At 38.9% G+C, this 16,665-nt stretch overlaps 1 protein-coding gene across 5 annotated transcripts in view; it reads left to right on the plus strand.

Annotated features, from left to right (window-relative positions):
• The window catches only part of cap1 (CAP, adenylate cyclase-associated protein 1 (yeast)), a 39,503-nt gene that overhangs the window by 17,477 nt on the left and 5,361 nt on the right, over window positions 1–16,665 (plus strand). For all 5 annotated transcript variants that reach the window (XM_020513553.2, XM_048612847.1, XM_048612849.1 and 2 more), the window contains exons 5-12: window positions 6,952–7,095; window positions 9,051–9,136; window positions 10,649–10,754; window positions 11,687–11,855; window positions 13,017–13,189; window positions 13,877–14,000; window positions 14,770–14,852; window positions 16,330–16,470. In XM_020513553.2, the coding sequence (XP_020369142.1) occupies window positions 6,952–7,095; window positions 9,051–9,136; window positions 10,649–10,754; window positions 11,687–11,855; window positions 13,017–13,189; window positions 13,877–14,000; window positions 14,770–14,852; window positions 16,330–16,470 (1,026 nt within the window). The remainder of the gene's footprint in view (window positions 1–6,951; window positions 7,096–9,050; window positions 9,137–10,648; window positions 10,755–11,686; window positions 11,856–13,016; window positions 13,190–13,876; window positions 14,001–14,769; window positions 14,853–16,329; window positions 16,471–16,665) is intronic.

The raw sequence follows: 16,665 nt of genomic DNA on the forward strand, positions 1-16,665 counted from the left end.
TGTGTTTATCCAGCTCCACACCTTGTTATCTCAGACTCCAGCATCGGTAGTTCCTACTATCTCCTAGTTTTGAATGCTATTTGTTGCCATGCACATCCTATGGGAACATGCAAGAGAACTCGCTGTCTTTGATTTTAACTTATCGACTTGATTCACATCAAAAAGTGCAGAGACTTCTCTTAGAAGTCATGTGATTCAGCGACCCCACTCCTTTGAGTTTTGAAAAGGCTGTGGTTCAAGACCCAGTCCAGAGATTTCAGCCCAAAATTTAGGGTGGTGCCCCAGTGCAGACCTGAGGAAGTACTGTACTTTTAAAGGTGCTACCTTTTCAGGCAAGACCTTCAATCTCTTGGGTGGACACAAGATATCATAGCATAGTATTTCAAACAACAAAGGAGTCCTTGCCCACATTTTTATCACTCAACAAATATAAATAAAACAGCTAGATCTGGTCATTGTCACCATCCTGCCAGTAACAATTTGTGCACAACTTGGCGGTTGTGGCTCTTGGGTCACCATAGTGTGACACCAAAAAATACTTAAAAGTACTTCTGGACATCAATCTTACAAGGTATAGTAACAGAAGTAGGCCTTTCAACCCATCAACTCTGCTCTGCAATTCAATGAGATCATGGCAGTTCAATAAACTTTAACTCCATGTTCCTGCCTTTCTCTTCCCATTACTCTTCATTCCCTTACTGTTTTTTTAAAATCAGTTCACTTTTCCGCTTTGCATATACTTATTTACCAAAGAGAACCATTGAGGCTTAATAAAGACTTCTACAGATTTGTTATCTTGAGAGAAAAAATTCTTCCTCCTCTGTCTCAGATATGTGACCCCTTATTCACAATATGCCTGCTGGTCATACTCTCCCACAAGGTCACATCACCTTTCAGCATCTACCCTGTCAAGTCCCCTAAAAGTCTTTTTTTCAATAAAGTTGTGCTTCTTTCTTCTATTCCAACAAGTATATGCCAAGTCTATTTTATCTCTATCCAAAAGACATTTGTTTCATACCTGGTATCAGCCTAATGACCGTTCTGTAGATTGCCCTCAATGTCAGTATATGTTAACTGAAGGGCCCAAAATTCAGTATTTCAGCTGAGGTCTGACTTGTGCCTTTATATAGTTGTAGCAAAACCTATTTTCATATTCCATTCCCTTAGCTTTTATTTCTAACATTCTTTATGCCTTCCCTATTACCCATGGAACTTGAATGCTAGTTTTATTGTGATTCATGGACAAGAACTCCCAAATGCTTCTATTCTGTATTTTCTATAGTCTTTCTCCATTTTAAATATTCAGCTCCTTTTATTCTTCCTGCCAAAGTGCATAGCCACACCTTTCCCCACTTTATATTCCATCTGCCAAAAATTTGCTTACTTGCTTAGGCTGTCCATAATATAATGGTCTATTGGGGAGTGTTTTTTTTGTCCTTTTTTAGGTAGCATTTAGCAACTGATAATGTCACCATTGCCGTTGTTCAGTAATAGTCTTGACCTGAGTTTGTAAACATAAATGAGGTGGGATGGGAAAATTTAATCTAAAAGTAAATGCAAATTGAATTTGCTGCTTTGAACTTTCAGCTTCAAAGATTTTGGAAACAATGCACTACTTCTGCTTCTACAATTTGTGCATCTGTTTTACTTTTCAGCAATTATCCATTTGGCCAGCTAGCAAGCACAGGCATGACCTGTGTCACCTGGCTGTGACCAGGGAGGTGGTGGCATAGTGTTAATATCACTAGATCAGTAATCCAGAACCCTGGGCTAATGTTACGGGGTGTGGTCAATTCCCACCATGACAGATGGTGAAACTTATAATTCAGTGAAAATCTGGAATAAGACTTCAGCCTAGTGGTGAGCATATAACTGCTTTGTTGCAGAATCCCACCTGGTTCACTAATGTTTCCTTTTTTAAGGAAACAAATCTGCCATTCTTACCTGGTTTGGCCTACATATGACTCCAGGCCCACAGCAATGTGGCTGACTTTTAACTGCCGTCTGGGTAATTAGAGGTGGGTAATAAATGCTGGCCAAGCAAGCAGCAACCACGTCCCATGAGCAATCTTTAAAAATTGAGTGACAGCAGCTTTCTTTCTGTTCTTTGCACCGCCTAGAAGTGTAAATAGTATACATCACCTTTTAATTTTTAATCGCAGGACCAGTTTTTCAAACATGAATTAGTAAAGCTGCATCTCCAAAAACGCTTCTAATTAAGAACTAGCGATGTCTGAGTGGTAAAGGAATTAAAAATAGATTTGAGTGCTTTGGATGCTTAGTCACTGAAAGTGTCAGTGCACCTTCCAAAGGTACAAGATTCAAGAAGAATGAAGATCAAGCAGAAAAGAAGTTAAAAGTTCAGCCCTGATTGAAGGCAGGATAGGCTTAAGTGGTAATGTCATTCCTTGTATTCATATCTGGAGTTTCATTGATTCCCGCTGCCAAGTTGTAAGTAAAATTGGATTTGGCCAGTCTTGGTCATGTTCTTGTAGCACCTCATTGAGGGAAAATCATTGCGCTCATTTGAGATTTAAGCATTTGAAGTTGAAAAGTACTGAAATATAATTAATTTTGGTTAATTACGTCATTAGTGTGGAGACAGGAGACAAATGAATTAAATACATCAGTAGGTACTTTGCATGGGATTCTGTAATTGGAAGTATTCTCATAGTTCATTAAACTGTGCCAGCCCTAACAAATGAGCTGTAATTCTGTAATGTTTGGCTGTTTATTCTCTGCAAGGATCTCACTAGAGACTAATTAAGGTGTAACACTATACTAAAAATAGCTGCTAATTACAAGCTGCATTCCCAATCATCTATAAAATGGTTTTTCTGAAGTTGTCCTTTTACCAGCAAACTTTCATCTCTGATTAATGGGATTGCTGAAGTGCATCCTAAAATATTGTCGCCTCAAAATAATTTTTCTAATAGCCACTTGCTAAAAAAAACTCTTAGCAGTAAATGGTGGAAGTAAATAGGACAGTACAATGTGGTATTAAAATTGGTGCAACTGCATTGTAAATTTTGAGCACCAAGAGTTTTGGAAAGGGCAACAAGTTATTGCAACCAGAACTTGTGTATAATGGTCAAAATCAGTGTTTGGCTGTGTTTTGGGGGGGTGGGTGAGGGATGTTGAATGCCATCTTCTAAATTTCATATACAAAACTATAAGAAATAGGAACAAAAACAGACTTTGGTCTCTTGAGCCTGCTCCGCCGTTCAATAGCATCATGGTTGATCCAACACTCCTCTCACCCACTTTCCTGCCCTTTCCCTCGTAACCTTAGATTCCCCTACTGATCAAGAATTGATCTCTGTCTTAAATATACAAAAGGACTCCTAATTATATCACTGTTCCTCTCTCAACCTGCCTTTCTGCCTATTTGTCATGTTCAAATTTAGCTATAGTAGTTCACTGACTCGGTCAGTGATAAATATTGTAAGAAGTAGTTGCAGTCCCAGTTCATTCCCTGTGGAATTCCACTGTTGCCAACCTGAGGAAAGAACCCTGTGGCCCCATTCATTTCCTGCCCATGAGTCAATTCTGTATCCACGCCAATCTCCAACAGCATGAGCTCTTGTGACTTAATGACTTTTTGTGAAGTACCTTGTCAAATGCTTTCTGGAGGTCCAAATACAACACATCTACTGGTTTCCCTCTATCCAGTCTGGTTGAGACATCCTCAAAACTCAAATTAGACAGGCCTTCCCTTTCATGAAGCCATGCTGATTGTGCTTGATTAGATTATTTTCCAAATGTTTTTTCCTCAATAGTTGGTTGTAATACTTTTTCGCCTTTCCATACTTTCCCTGGTTGGTTTAGCTCTCTTAGAACCTTTTCCTCTTTACTGGTGTGTATTTTTGTTGAGTCATGAATTACCTCCTTGAAATTTCTGCCACTCTTGCTTATTGACATTCCCGCTAATGTATCGGGCCAGTTCACTTAAGCTAACTGTATCCTCAGCTCATTGCAATGCCCCTTAAGTTGTTTCTGACCCAGGTTTCTCACTCTTAAACTAAATATTAATTATGTATTACGATCCCTACTTCCTAGGTGATCTTTTACTCATCATTTATTAAACTTTCTCATTACCCATTAATAGATCCAAGATAGCCTCTGTCTGGTTGACTCCATGACTGACGATCCCTAATTCACTCTGAATTTGTTGTCATAGCAATGCTTCCAATTTGACTAACCCAATCAAAATAAATATTGAAGTCACCCATAATTATTGCTCCTTTTGTTGATTTTATAGCCTTTCCTACTGAGTGGTTATAGTTTGGGGGGTCTGTACATGACTTCTAACAATGTCTTCCCTTGTTGTCCCTCTACCCAAATAGTCTCTCAACTGTCCTCTTTTCATTTCTTATTAGCAGTGCTACCCCACCACCAGTTCCATCCCTCCTATCTCTCCAAAAGGTCAAGTAACCCTGAATGTCAAGTTCCCAGTATTGATATCCTTGTAACCAAATTTTTTAATGTTGAGATTGTATTCATTTGACTTGCGCCATCAGTTCATCTACCTATTCCAAATGTATGTTAATGCATGAAGCAAAGCCTTTAAGTTTGTTCTATTATTGAATTTTCCTACGCTTCTATGGTTCCTTGGTATAATTAGGCATTCTCACATTCTGTCCCTTTTATTTCATGATAGTAATCAACCTCATCGCTAAACAACTTTGGTTTTTATTTTGGTTCTAGTTCTTATCCCCAGGCTGCTCATATTCTATCAGCAGACTCTTTTTCTTCTTTCTAACTTTTTGGTACTTAAGTGGGCCATGACAACTAGACCTTCTTCTCCAGTCCAGATGTGATGTCCCACAACACAGCCTTTTGGGCTCTCAATCCTGGCAAGAGAACAGTGTCTATTCCCCTGATGATGATGCTCTCCTGATTGCATCTATATTTCTGTCTCCCTCCACGCCTGTACCATAGTGTAAGTTTGCTAATTCCTCCCTACAGCTCCTGCTCTTGTCATTGTGTTTTTTTTGTTTGTTGTTATTGTTGTTGTTTTTTTTTCAAAAAAGCAAGAATCTCAAACCAGTAAGACAGTTTCAGGCCTGAGGGTCGTTCTACACTACCTTCTGGATCCTTCTACTTGTTTCACTCGTCACACCCTCCTGTCCCTGACCACTGACAAAATTCAAGTTAGTTAATCTAAGGGTATGACTGCCTCCTGTAACAAGAATCCAGATAATTTCCCCTCCCTGATGTGTCAGTGTTGAAACTGAGACTCTGGCTCAAAATTGATGAGCTGGATTGTCTCAAGCAACCAACACTTGTTATAGATGTGGTCACAATGGGGTCCACCAGCTCCCATATCATGCAGGTACAATATGTTGCCTGCCTCTGCACATCACTTTATTTGTTTCTTAATTGTTGTTTTTTATTTTTTAGAGATTCCAGCTAGTATTTTAGTTTATAATCAAAATTATTTCTATTTATCTTCAAACTGAAGGTAACTACAATTGTCAAATTATGACCAGCCAATGAACTTAGTTTTCATGTGATGTCTGTTTTGTGCTGGGCCCCCAAGTCCTGTGCTTCAATATATCCTGTTCAGAAGACCTTTTAAAAAGCAAGCAGAAAGTGTCTCTTTCTCCACCCCTCCCCTCACCAAATTCCCACACTGCATCCCAGTTCCCCAAATAGTATACTCATTTGGACTCTCTCTCACTCCGGATGTGATCTCTCCTTCCTGACTATACAAAGGTTACTAAACCAGTCTTGGTTTATATAGTAAAATGTCTCCACTCCATTTGGTATAAATTGTGCATACATGCATTCAATGAAGTTTTCATTCCTTGCCATTAAAGCAGTACGTCGGGTCATGCATACAAACTATCATATAATTGCCTATTTAGTGTGGTATTTAGGAACTAATTTCTTGGAGGTGCTGCCCTTTAGGTAGAAACTAAACTAAATATGGATGGTGTCTATGAAAGAGTCAGTTATCCTTGCAAGGCTGCAACAGTCCTCAATATCAAATGTGCTATTGTAATTTTAGCAGCATTTTTTTTTTTCAAGAACCCACTATCCCTTTTGGTTCTCTTCATTTACATATGGCTCCAGCATTCTGTCTATAGCAACAGTATAGAATAAAAATTGCATTGATGGCCAATAAAGAGAGGTAATAAATGGTGGTCTAGCTAGCAATGCTCATCCCATGAATCAAATATAAAGTCTGGATTGGTGCTTAGTTCTGATGGGTCTTATTTCGATTGGCCATTGTCTACATTTGTGAAAGCTGTGCTTGATTGATTTCAAATTAAGTTTTGTACATCAAAACTGATTAGTTTGTGTAGCAAGTATTTTTGGGTGGGAGCAAAAGTATCAGAGAAGTTTATTTTGAACTAAGTTTGAAAATCTTCTTATTACTGATGCTCTGTTCTGACTTAAGTTGCCAAAATACATGATCATTTAAAAATGACCAAAATTTCTCCCAGGATATGCAACAAAAATATTCAGCCTGTAATGATTAAAAACTGACCATGATTTTGCCTTTAAGCAGTGCTGGTTAAATTAGCTGGCTTTTTTTTTGTAGTCTGGCTGTTCAAATAGTGTTTCTGACTTGCATCTAATTAAACTGACCAGCCAGGTCTGGTATTATGAATGGACTGGATTGAGTGAGTCGGGAATGGAGAGAATGTGAAAACTTGTCACCTTGGAGTGCATTCCTACTGGTTATCATTTTTGAGGTGACTTGTATCAATTTCCTTCTCACACAGACTGCACTTGAGCTGGAGCAGAGAATTTTCAAGCAAGGACCCATGGGGAACCAGAATAATGAAGTATTATTTTATCTGCAGTTGGGCTTGCTACAAGTAGTGAGCTTAGTGTTTTACATGAAGTACTTTTTCAAACTTGGTATTTAACTTTAACCCCTACAGAAAAAAGGGGCATTGTTTTCTGTAAATATGCACTTTCTCTGTCTTCATTTTGTAGAATGAATTGACCCAACTACTTCAGCCCCTCTCCAACAAAATTTTACAAATCCAAGATTTCAGAGAGAAAAAACGTGCAAGCAAACAGTTCAATCATCTATCGGCTATTAGTGAGAGCATCCCTGGTCTGGGATGGCTGGCAATTGTAAGTATTCTACTTGCTAACCTATAACCTATATCAATAGTGTTTAATAGGATAGCTGTGACTAAATTTGAAATGGTATGTATCCATTCATTATTCTTGACAGGGGCTTTCCAACTGAAGGGACTCTTTGTTGACTACTTATTATTCATTCACTTTGAAGATTCGGATGTTAAATTTCTGTACCCAGTTCACTTCTTGGTATTTAACAGGTGCAAATTAGGTTTGACTCTTGTGCAATTACTCCTTGGTCAGGAAAAGCAGAAGTGCCCAGCCTGAAAGAGATGCACAGCAGTGAACAGGCCGCACCTGTTGTCAGCACAGTTCCCAACTGCAACAGGCATAGTGGGGTTGACCACATCTACCCGTCATCCAGGAGCATTAAAAGTAGAATAGATTTTAGTAAATGTTTTAGTTGAATATAATCAATTGATGTGATTTAGGCTGAAATCTCATCTGGCTATCAAGATTTTTCATGTGTAGTGACAAACCTTTCATGTGCATGCTTTTAAACTGCTTGCTGTAGACTGGGCGGCAAGGTATAGGAGCCGAAGCTGGTTCATTTGGCCAAACAGGTCTTCTCCACCAATCAATCGAGCTGTCTTATCCCTGTAACCCTTGATCCCCTTACTAATCAAGAACCTACTTATTTCTGTCTTAAATATACTCAACTTTGCCACAGAAGGCTGAGGACGCCATGAGTTCCAAAGATTCACCACCGAGCTGAAGAAATTTCTCCTCATCTTGGTTCTAAAGGGTTGTCCATTCACTCTGAGGCTGTGCCCTTGGTTCCTAGTGTCTCTAGCGTCTTCTCCATGTCCACTTTATCCAGATCCGTCCATTTCAATGAGATCCCCTCTTTCTAAGCCTCATGGAGCATAGACTGAGTCCCCCAACCATTCTTCATATGACAAGCTATTCAACCCTGGGATTACTCCTGTAAATCTCCTGTGGACCCCCTCCAAGTGAGCATATTCATCCTCTTGAAAAAGGGTCAAAATTACTGTCAATATTCCAAATATAGTCTGACCAGAGCCTCAGCAGTATATTTATGTTCTTGTATTCTAGCCCTTTTGAATTGAATGGCTGTTAGGAAGGAAAATGCACTGTTAATTTCCTCACTTCTGCCTCCCTCCCTTCTTTAAACACGGATGTTACATTGGCCATTCTTCAGTCCTCTAGGACCTTCCCTGATTCCAGTAATTCTTGAAAGATCACCACCAGTGCCTCTACAGTCTCCTCAGCCATCTCCTTCAGAACTCTGGGTGATTTATCCACCTTCAGACTTTTCAGCTTTCCAGCACCTTCCTTTTCTTCGGGATGGCCACTAAACTCAACTTTTGGCCCTGACTGTCTTGAAGTTCTGGTATGCCACTGGTGTCTTCCATTGTGAAGGCTGATGCAAAGTACCTATTCAATTCCAGTGCCTTTTCTTTGTTTCTCCCTTTTCATGGCTGTTCCCTTATCTGCTATATCTGAAGTTGGGTTCCTAAGCCTTTCCATATTCTGTCTCAATGTGCAATTGCTTTTTATAGTTATCTCTTTGCATTCACGTTGCATTTGTATCTCATTACAAAGTTGATCATTATCCAAGGTGCAAATAGCTGGTTGCTTGAAACCTGGCTTTTTCCTGAAATCACAACTTTCTTAAAAAAAAAAAAAAAAAAAAAATCAATAAATAGAAGGGATTTGTGAGGCACAGGAAACTAGCTGTAATAGTCTGACAGGCTTTACATAATTAGGCTTGGTAACTGAGTCCTCTGGAAAAGGTCAGTGCTACTCCCCCAATTATTGGTGGTTGAACATGATGCATAGATGGTGTAAGTGATGAGAATTGCATATGAGACTGCACTTCTGTTTGGAATCATGAAAGTATATGCTAGTTTCTTTACATCAAATAATAAAATTTGAGGTATTCAAGAACAGCATGAGAACTAATCATGACTTCTCCTTTTTAGGCTCCCAAACCTGGTCCTTATGTTAAGGAGATGACTGATGCTGCTATGTTTTATACCAACAGAGTTTTGAAGGAATACAAAGACACGTATGACTCCATTTACTATCCTTGTGAATTTCATTTTGCATTTACAGAAAATATGTAGCATAGAATGTTTATTTTTATATCTTAATCTGGAAAGTTAAAAGGAAGTAGGAAGAGAACGGGTGTGGGAGAACTCCACATGTTGGCTAGACAGATGGTTTGAGTCAGATTAGTGCCAACAGCATGTATGATCCCTGTTTTTTGGCATTGATTTTCGGCCTGTCGTCTTCCCCAGAATAGTTAGATACTTGTTTTGATCGGTACAGAGTTGAAGGGCAGAAGGGCCTTTTCTGCGCTGCAGATCACTGGACTCATAAAGGGCATTGTGGCAGTGGAGATTGGACCTTTGGGCAGAGAACTGGAGAAGTGAGTCGTGGAGATTGGACATTGCAGTATCAGTATTCTCAGATGAGTTGGATTACTTTTGTCCAGTTGTTAAGGGAGTTGAGGGTTATTGGGCAAAGGCAGGAAAATAGTTAAGGGCATAACCAGTTCAGCCTGTATCTTATTGAATGGTCGAGTAGGATCTAGGAGACTAATATTCTACTTCTAGTAATGTTTGCATTTTAAATTCTTATTAGGTCACCTAGAACTACCTCTGTGATTCAAGCCTTCTTGCACTCTGTCATTTTCTGCACTTGGTTCTGAAAATGACATCTTATGGGATGTGGTGTCATAATAGAAATCATCAGTTCAGTAGTAATCCAGAGTCACAAATTAATGTTCTGGGTTCAAATCCCAGCTTGACCAATTCAATAAAATTTGGAATTAAAAGCTTAGTTGGCCATGTACTCACTATTAATTTGTAGTGAAAGTCAATCTGGTTCACTGGTGTCCTTTTATAAGGAAAGAAATTGCCTATTGCCTGGTCTGGTCTATGTGACTGCAGGCCCACAGCAATGTGGTTGACTCTTAACTGCCCAATGAGGTAGTTGGTCAAGATACTTGATTCAAGTGCAATTAGACATGGGCAACAAACACCAGTCTTAGCAACAAAATCCACATTCTGTAAAAGAATAAAGGGGAAATATCTACCTGGAAGAGGAGGTGGATCCATCCAGGGGAACACTAGAAAGGGGAAGTTTAGGTGAAGCAACTGCCTCTAACAAAGTGCAACTTTTTTTTATTTGCATCAAAGTAAAGGAAGGGTTTGGAGCAATAGTAGATGCTAACTAGTCCAAGATCATCCCCGTCTTTGCATTTTTTCCTTAGTTGAAAATTTTCAACCTGCCAGGCTTGGGCTATTACACCTCTTTAAAATCAGAACGACTGTGGTAGCGACTCAAACACGCTGCTATTGTTTACAGCACTAGATTCAACAATCCTGCTCAATCCAGGCTTTGGTGTCCCTCATCTGTCATAAATTTTATCCTGTCTCCAATTCCCTGCTTGATTTGCATCTCCCACCCATTGAGATAGAGTCTGACATTGAAGTAAAGTAAGAGAAAAAGATAGACCAAAGGAGAAGTTTGCAGAAAGGTGATGTTTTAACTTGGCTACCTTTCTCAATTTCAGTGATAAAAGACATGTGGAGTGGGTAAAGGCCTACATAAACTTCTGGACTGAACTTCAAGCATATATCAAAGCACACCACACCACTGGGCTTTCTTGGAGTAAGACTGTAAGTATCCTGCTTTTCTTTGTTGAAAGATTTATGGCTGATTATCTCTGGCTCACCAGAATATTTCATTGCTTGGCTCAATATGATAGGGTACAATGAAAGTTTGCATTGATTTCATTGAATTGAGCAAATGCGAGTAGAGGAAATGTTGCTCTTATCTGACTAGCTTGGCAAGAATCTGCCCTAATGCAGTTGCTGTGTGCCAATGAGTCAGTTTCCTGTTAATATGGGCATCTGGTGAGATGTTGTCCTTGGCTGCCACAATAAAATAATGGTGCTAATGTTGCCATCTAAAATCTTCAAACAATAACTTAAAACTCTGCAGTAATAGAAATAAGGTTACAAATGAAACAATTGATGTAATTCCTTGTCTACCACAGTTTGTAAGCAAATGTTTCATTAGAAGAGAAGCTGTAATCTTGGTTTTAAACTTCTAATACTTGCTGTTATCTCTCTTCTGGGTTCTTTTTAACACCTGTAACTTCATATAATTAACAGTTAGAAGCATTTTCAAAGAGGGTTACTTAATGTGCTTTATGTTGTCCGTAATCATCAACTCCCCAATGGCTGGGCTCTATCTAAAACTGAAACCTAATGAAGCCACATTTGCCAAGAAGCAATGCACAAATATTGGATCTTAGCACAAATGTCTGCAAATTGAGAATCCAAGAGTTCTGAAATAATGAAAAGTAGTTTTAATTTCAGTGATTCTCTGCTTTCACCTTGATGGAAAGATCTTGTGCTCACTTGAATGCAGAGAATTTATAGAATACCTTCTTGTACTTAGTGTGGGGAAAAGCACCACTTCAAGTAGCAATATTTGACTGGGTTAATTCTGTGAATTTTAAGTGGCTTAATGTTCTCTTTCCTTCCTTCTCCACCACACCCCCCTTCCCGCCCCCCCAAACCACCACCACCTTGACCTGTTAAAGGGTCCTAAGCCAACTGCATCTCCTGTTTCTGTGACACCTTCGGGAGGAACTGCCCCTCCTCCTCCTGGACCACCACCACCACCTCAAGAAGCTACTCCCTTGGTGGACACAACTAGTTCAAGAGCAGCTCTATTTGATGAACTTAATAAAGGAGCAGAAATTACGAGTAGTAAGTAGAATGCTGCTTATTTTGGCAAATAATTTGGGAGGCGATGGCCTAGTGGCATTATCACTGGACTGTTAATCCAGAGACCCAGGTAACGTTCTGGGGACCTGGGTTTGAATCCTGCTGTGGCAGATGGTGGAATTTGAATTCAATAAATATCTGTAGTTAAGAATCTAATGTTAACCATAAATCCATTGTCAATTGTCAGGAAAAACCCATCTGGTTCACCTAATGTCCTTTAGGGAAGGAAACTGCCATCCTTACCTGGTCTGGCCCATGTCACTCCAGACCAACAGCGATTGTGGTTGACTCTTAACTGCCCTCTGGGCAATGAAGGACGGGCAATAAATGCTGCCTAGCGAGCGACACCTTCATCCCGTGAATGAATAAAAAAATAAAAGAAATGACTGCCCTGGTATAAATAGAACACTATTTACTTGTCAATATTTCTTTACACCAGTAGATATGATCAACTCTCTAAAAATGTAATGCTAACTTTAGGGCTCAGAGAATAATAATTAGTTTTTTGGCAGCTTCATAAGCTTAACTACAATAAAGATGTAGTATTGATTTATGTTTTTAGAGGAATGAAATAGACCTTAGCTACTGCATTGAGTAAAAACAAATGTAGGACGGATGAGTGAACTAATATTACTCAAATGCCTGTTTTTGAAATAAGAGAAAGTACTCCAGCAGAGATTCTCCAAAGTTGATATCACAGTGCTGCATTTGTAAATAATACAGGAAGTGAGGATTGCACACCATGTGCAGTTGAGCAAGGTGTTCATTTTGCTTCCCATCAACCACATGTTCCACCTCCACTGAAGCCTCACCTAACTTTTATGTTTAATTGGTTTGTGAATTTCCTGCAGCCACATGATTTGGGGTGTGTGTGAGAGATTCATTCAACCAATATCTCAACATCTTAATTGAGGACTTATCTTCACATCTTGAGAGAATTGAGATCTGTCCGAATGGAAGGCATTGATTGTAACTTTGTAGTCCAAGGCCTGGTGGTTATGTACAAGTATGGCCTACATAGACAAAGTTTGAATACCTCTATGGTAGAGGGAGCTATTCCATAAATGGGGTTAAGATGTCAAGAAAACTGTGATCCTGTGATTCTCTATGGTGGATTTAAGTTGTAAGCATTTGTTACTTTAGAACTGAAACATGTGCCAGACAGCAGTAAAACTCACAAGAACCCAACATTAAGGAATACAAATGCACCTGCCCATACTGGACCGAAACCATTCAAAGCAGCAGCTGCTTCACCAAAGCAACCAGCCAAGAGCGAGCCACCCATGTTACAATTGGAAGGAAAGAAATGGAGAGTGGTGAGTCTTAAGTCTTAAAGTTGGACTAAAATATAATATTTCCTGGGGTAATAGGATGTATGATTCAGATTTGGAAAACCCTAAGTATGGTGTTACCAAATATGCCGTGGTATCATGTATCCAAGAGTCCTTGATTTAATTCCTGGTATTTGCTTCAGGAATTTCAGCTGGGATGTGCTCCAGGTGACCTTGCCACCCCTAAACTAATTATTGTCACCGATGGTTCAATAGCTATGCCTGTGACTTCAGCGTCAGTGCATTTGGATGTCTGATAAGAGCAAATTTGGATGAGTGTGGGGTGGAATTAAACTTAGATATTGGTGGGGGAGGGGAAAACAGTCAAATTTTAGATGATCAGGATAGTTAAACAGATTCATGCAAAATAAACAACATCAGAGTCTTAATGACCACTTATGAAGTGCCAGAGGTTATCAGTAAGAAGCCATCAGGACTGAGGAAAGAAATGGGCAATATTGATAAACAAATTGGCAGTATTTGTGCATATTTTGGTTAATTTCTGAAGTGCCTTAAATACTGGCAGGTGGACCAGTAATTTAACTGGCATTCGTCCATGGGAAATGTTAACAAATGAGTAAGCTGGGCATCTCTCTGCATGGGATTGCTTTCATATTATTCCTATGCCAGCTTTTAGGTATCTGAAAACTGTACATTGCTCTCCACTTATAGGAAAACCATGACAATGCCAACAATCTGGTTATTGAAGACACAGAGTTGAAGCAGGTCGCATATGTGTACAAATGTACCCAAAGCACCCTTAACATCAAAGGCAAAATCAACTCAATCACTATTGGTAAGCAGAAACAAACGTGTATTTCAAGATTCAATGAATTTGTTTTATAAAGGATTTCCCAGTATTTGGACAGCTACAGCTCAATCATAACTTCCTGATACAATGTTCCCTCTAACTTTCTTTCCAGCTGTACAGGGTTCTAAAGCCCATACACAGCAGCAACTTCTGGAATCAGAAGTCATTGCCGTGATTGGCATGCTGCTGCCAGTTGCTGTTTGCAGAACATCTGAGTGACTCCTTTTACAGTTTAAAGGGAATGTTAGCTTGATGTACTTTACAGCAGGCAAATTAATTGACCAAATTGTTTTCTGGATCTCAAATTCACTTCATTGGTTTGGGAATGCTGCATCTTTGAAATCTGGGTAGATGTTTGATATCCTTTTCTTTTTAAAGACTTGATCATTTGGTTATTTGCCTTCCTCTGAGCTTACTGTCCTCAGAAATAAGTGCCTGCTGTGTGCTGTAATTTGTCACTTGGCCCTCTCCTTGATTTCTTCTTGTTATCAGGAAATGTCTGGCCTTGACTACAATTCGAAAAGGTGTTCAAAAGTACAAACTGGTTATTTTCAATGTTGTGAAAATTTGAGTGAAGTAATATCTCCAGTTGCTTCACTGGTCATTAATTTTGAAATAGAATCTGATCAAATGGAAAAATTTGTGTAAATCTATGCCATTCCATGAAGTTGTTTCTTTGCATCTAATGTAAACGCACAGGCAATTTGTAACAATGCAGTGTTCTACATCCTGACTTTTTTTTTTTGCTTTGCAGATAACTGTAAGAAACTGGGTCTAGTTTTTGATCATGTTGTTGGAATTGTGGAGGTCATAAATTCACGTGATGTGAAAATTCAGGTAATTGAAATGTGGGAAGAAAAATAACTGAATTCTCTGACCAGTAAGAAGTACCAGCCTTTAACACAGAAATGGACACTTGATTTGATGTATTACTGTTATTTCTACAGAGGTACAGTTAAAAAGTATTGTCTCATTGCTTTACAGGCAAGTCATACTATACAAGTGTATCAGGTTAACAGTGCAGGATGCACTGTTATAGCTGCTGAGAAGGTGCAGAGAGAGATTAACATTTAAAGACATCCATTTTAAAGTCTAATATAGCAAAAAATGAGTTTTAAACAAAAGGCAACTTAATTTGCCCTGTAACACATGCAAACATACAAATCAAGGGGTTAAGAGACTTGGATTTTGTGTAGTTGCATTCACTATTTCAGGACTGCCCTTAAGTACTTTTATAGTAACTGAAATAAACTTTGATATGTAGTTGCAATGTGGGAAACATGGTAACCTATTCACACAAGCTCCCACAAACATTGAGGTGATAACGACAAGGTAATCCCTTTTTTGAGATGCTGGACACTAAATATTGACCAGGATGAACAGAACTCCTCTGTCTGGTTTCAGTAAAGTGCTGTAGGATTTTTTTGTGCCTACTCAGTTTGAGATCTTGGTTGAAGGATGGCACCTCCCATAACACAGCACTCACTCTAGCGCCAGAGTATCAGCCTAGATTTTTGTGCTTGAGTTTCATAAATGGAAGCAGAGCCCACACTATCTTTTGAGGCAAGAGTACTACTGTTTTAGCCATGACTAACATTGTATTTAATAAGTTAAATAAGTTTACTCTTGTATAATTAAGTCTATCTTATTAAAATTTGTAATTGTAGATGTAAAAAGTTGAGGCTTTTCCACTTTTGGTGTTTCCAAAGGACTTTCACCACCACCACAAAAAACTCCTCTAAATTGAATATCCGGTTTTATTTGAACAATAAAACACCTTGGAAACTAAGCATCTGTTATTGGTATCCTTTATAAAAAGATACTTGAGATTTTGAAAGTTGCATTCAGAGACTCGCGTCATGACACACATAGTGCTGGCATCACTGGTCCAATGCACAAGCATCTCTCTAGGATCACCTTTTTTGTAAGAAACCAATGTGAAAGTTTGGGTGTGGTTGTCCTTTTGAATATAGTGAAAATAATTTTTACTGTTTCACTGCCCAGAAGTTGAGCAACTTTGATATTGAAAAATTGGTGCTGCTTTTGACCTCCGCTAACGTTTTCTGATGCCTGATCATCAGTGGAGGGGAGAATTTATTTTTAAATTGGGTTGATGTAAAATTATACTATTCCATGTTTCCTTTGGTTTTTTCTGATCTGCAACAGTAACCTTTTACACTGGAGAAATTAATATGTCTAGCTTTTGTTTTTTAATGTTTTCCAATAGGCAAATGCGCTTTCAAATTGTTTCTCATTCAGCTGTGTTCTATTGTCAAAGTCTGTATCCAATATGGTTCTCTTTCTCTCCCTGCAGGTGTTGGGTAAAGTGCCAACTGTATCTATCAATAAGACTGATGGCTGCCATGTCTACCTTAGTAAGGATTCCCTCAATTGTGAGATTGTTAGTGCCAAGTCCTCTGAGATGAATGTCTTGATTCCTGTCAACGATGATTTTGTAAGTCCATTCTTTCACACTTTGGTTTGTTCTTGCATACCGTTCTGCAGGGAGGAAGAAGGCAGTGAATTCCAGTGAGCCATTCATTATACAATGTTTTCTTTCCATCCTGTCTGGTATATCTGGAGTGATATAAAAATTGTCAGAGCAAACAAGCATTGAGCCTTTTGCCATTTGAAAATTTTATGAATTCTG

Source organism: Rhincodon typus, chromosome 27, assembly GCF_021869965.1.
Source record: "Rhincodon typus isolate 14 chromosome 27, sRhiTyp1.1, whole genome shotgun sequence".
Classification (NCBI taxonomy): Eukaryota; Metazoa; Chordata; class Chondrichthyes; order Orectolobiformes; family Rhincodontidae; genus Rhincodon; species Rhincodon typus.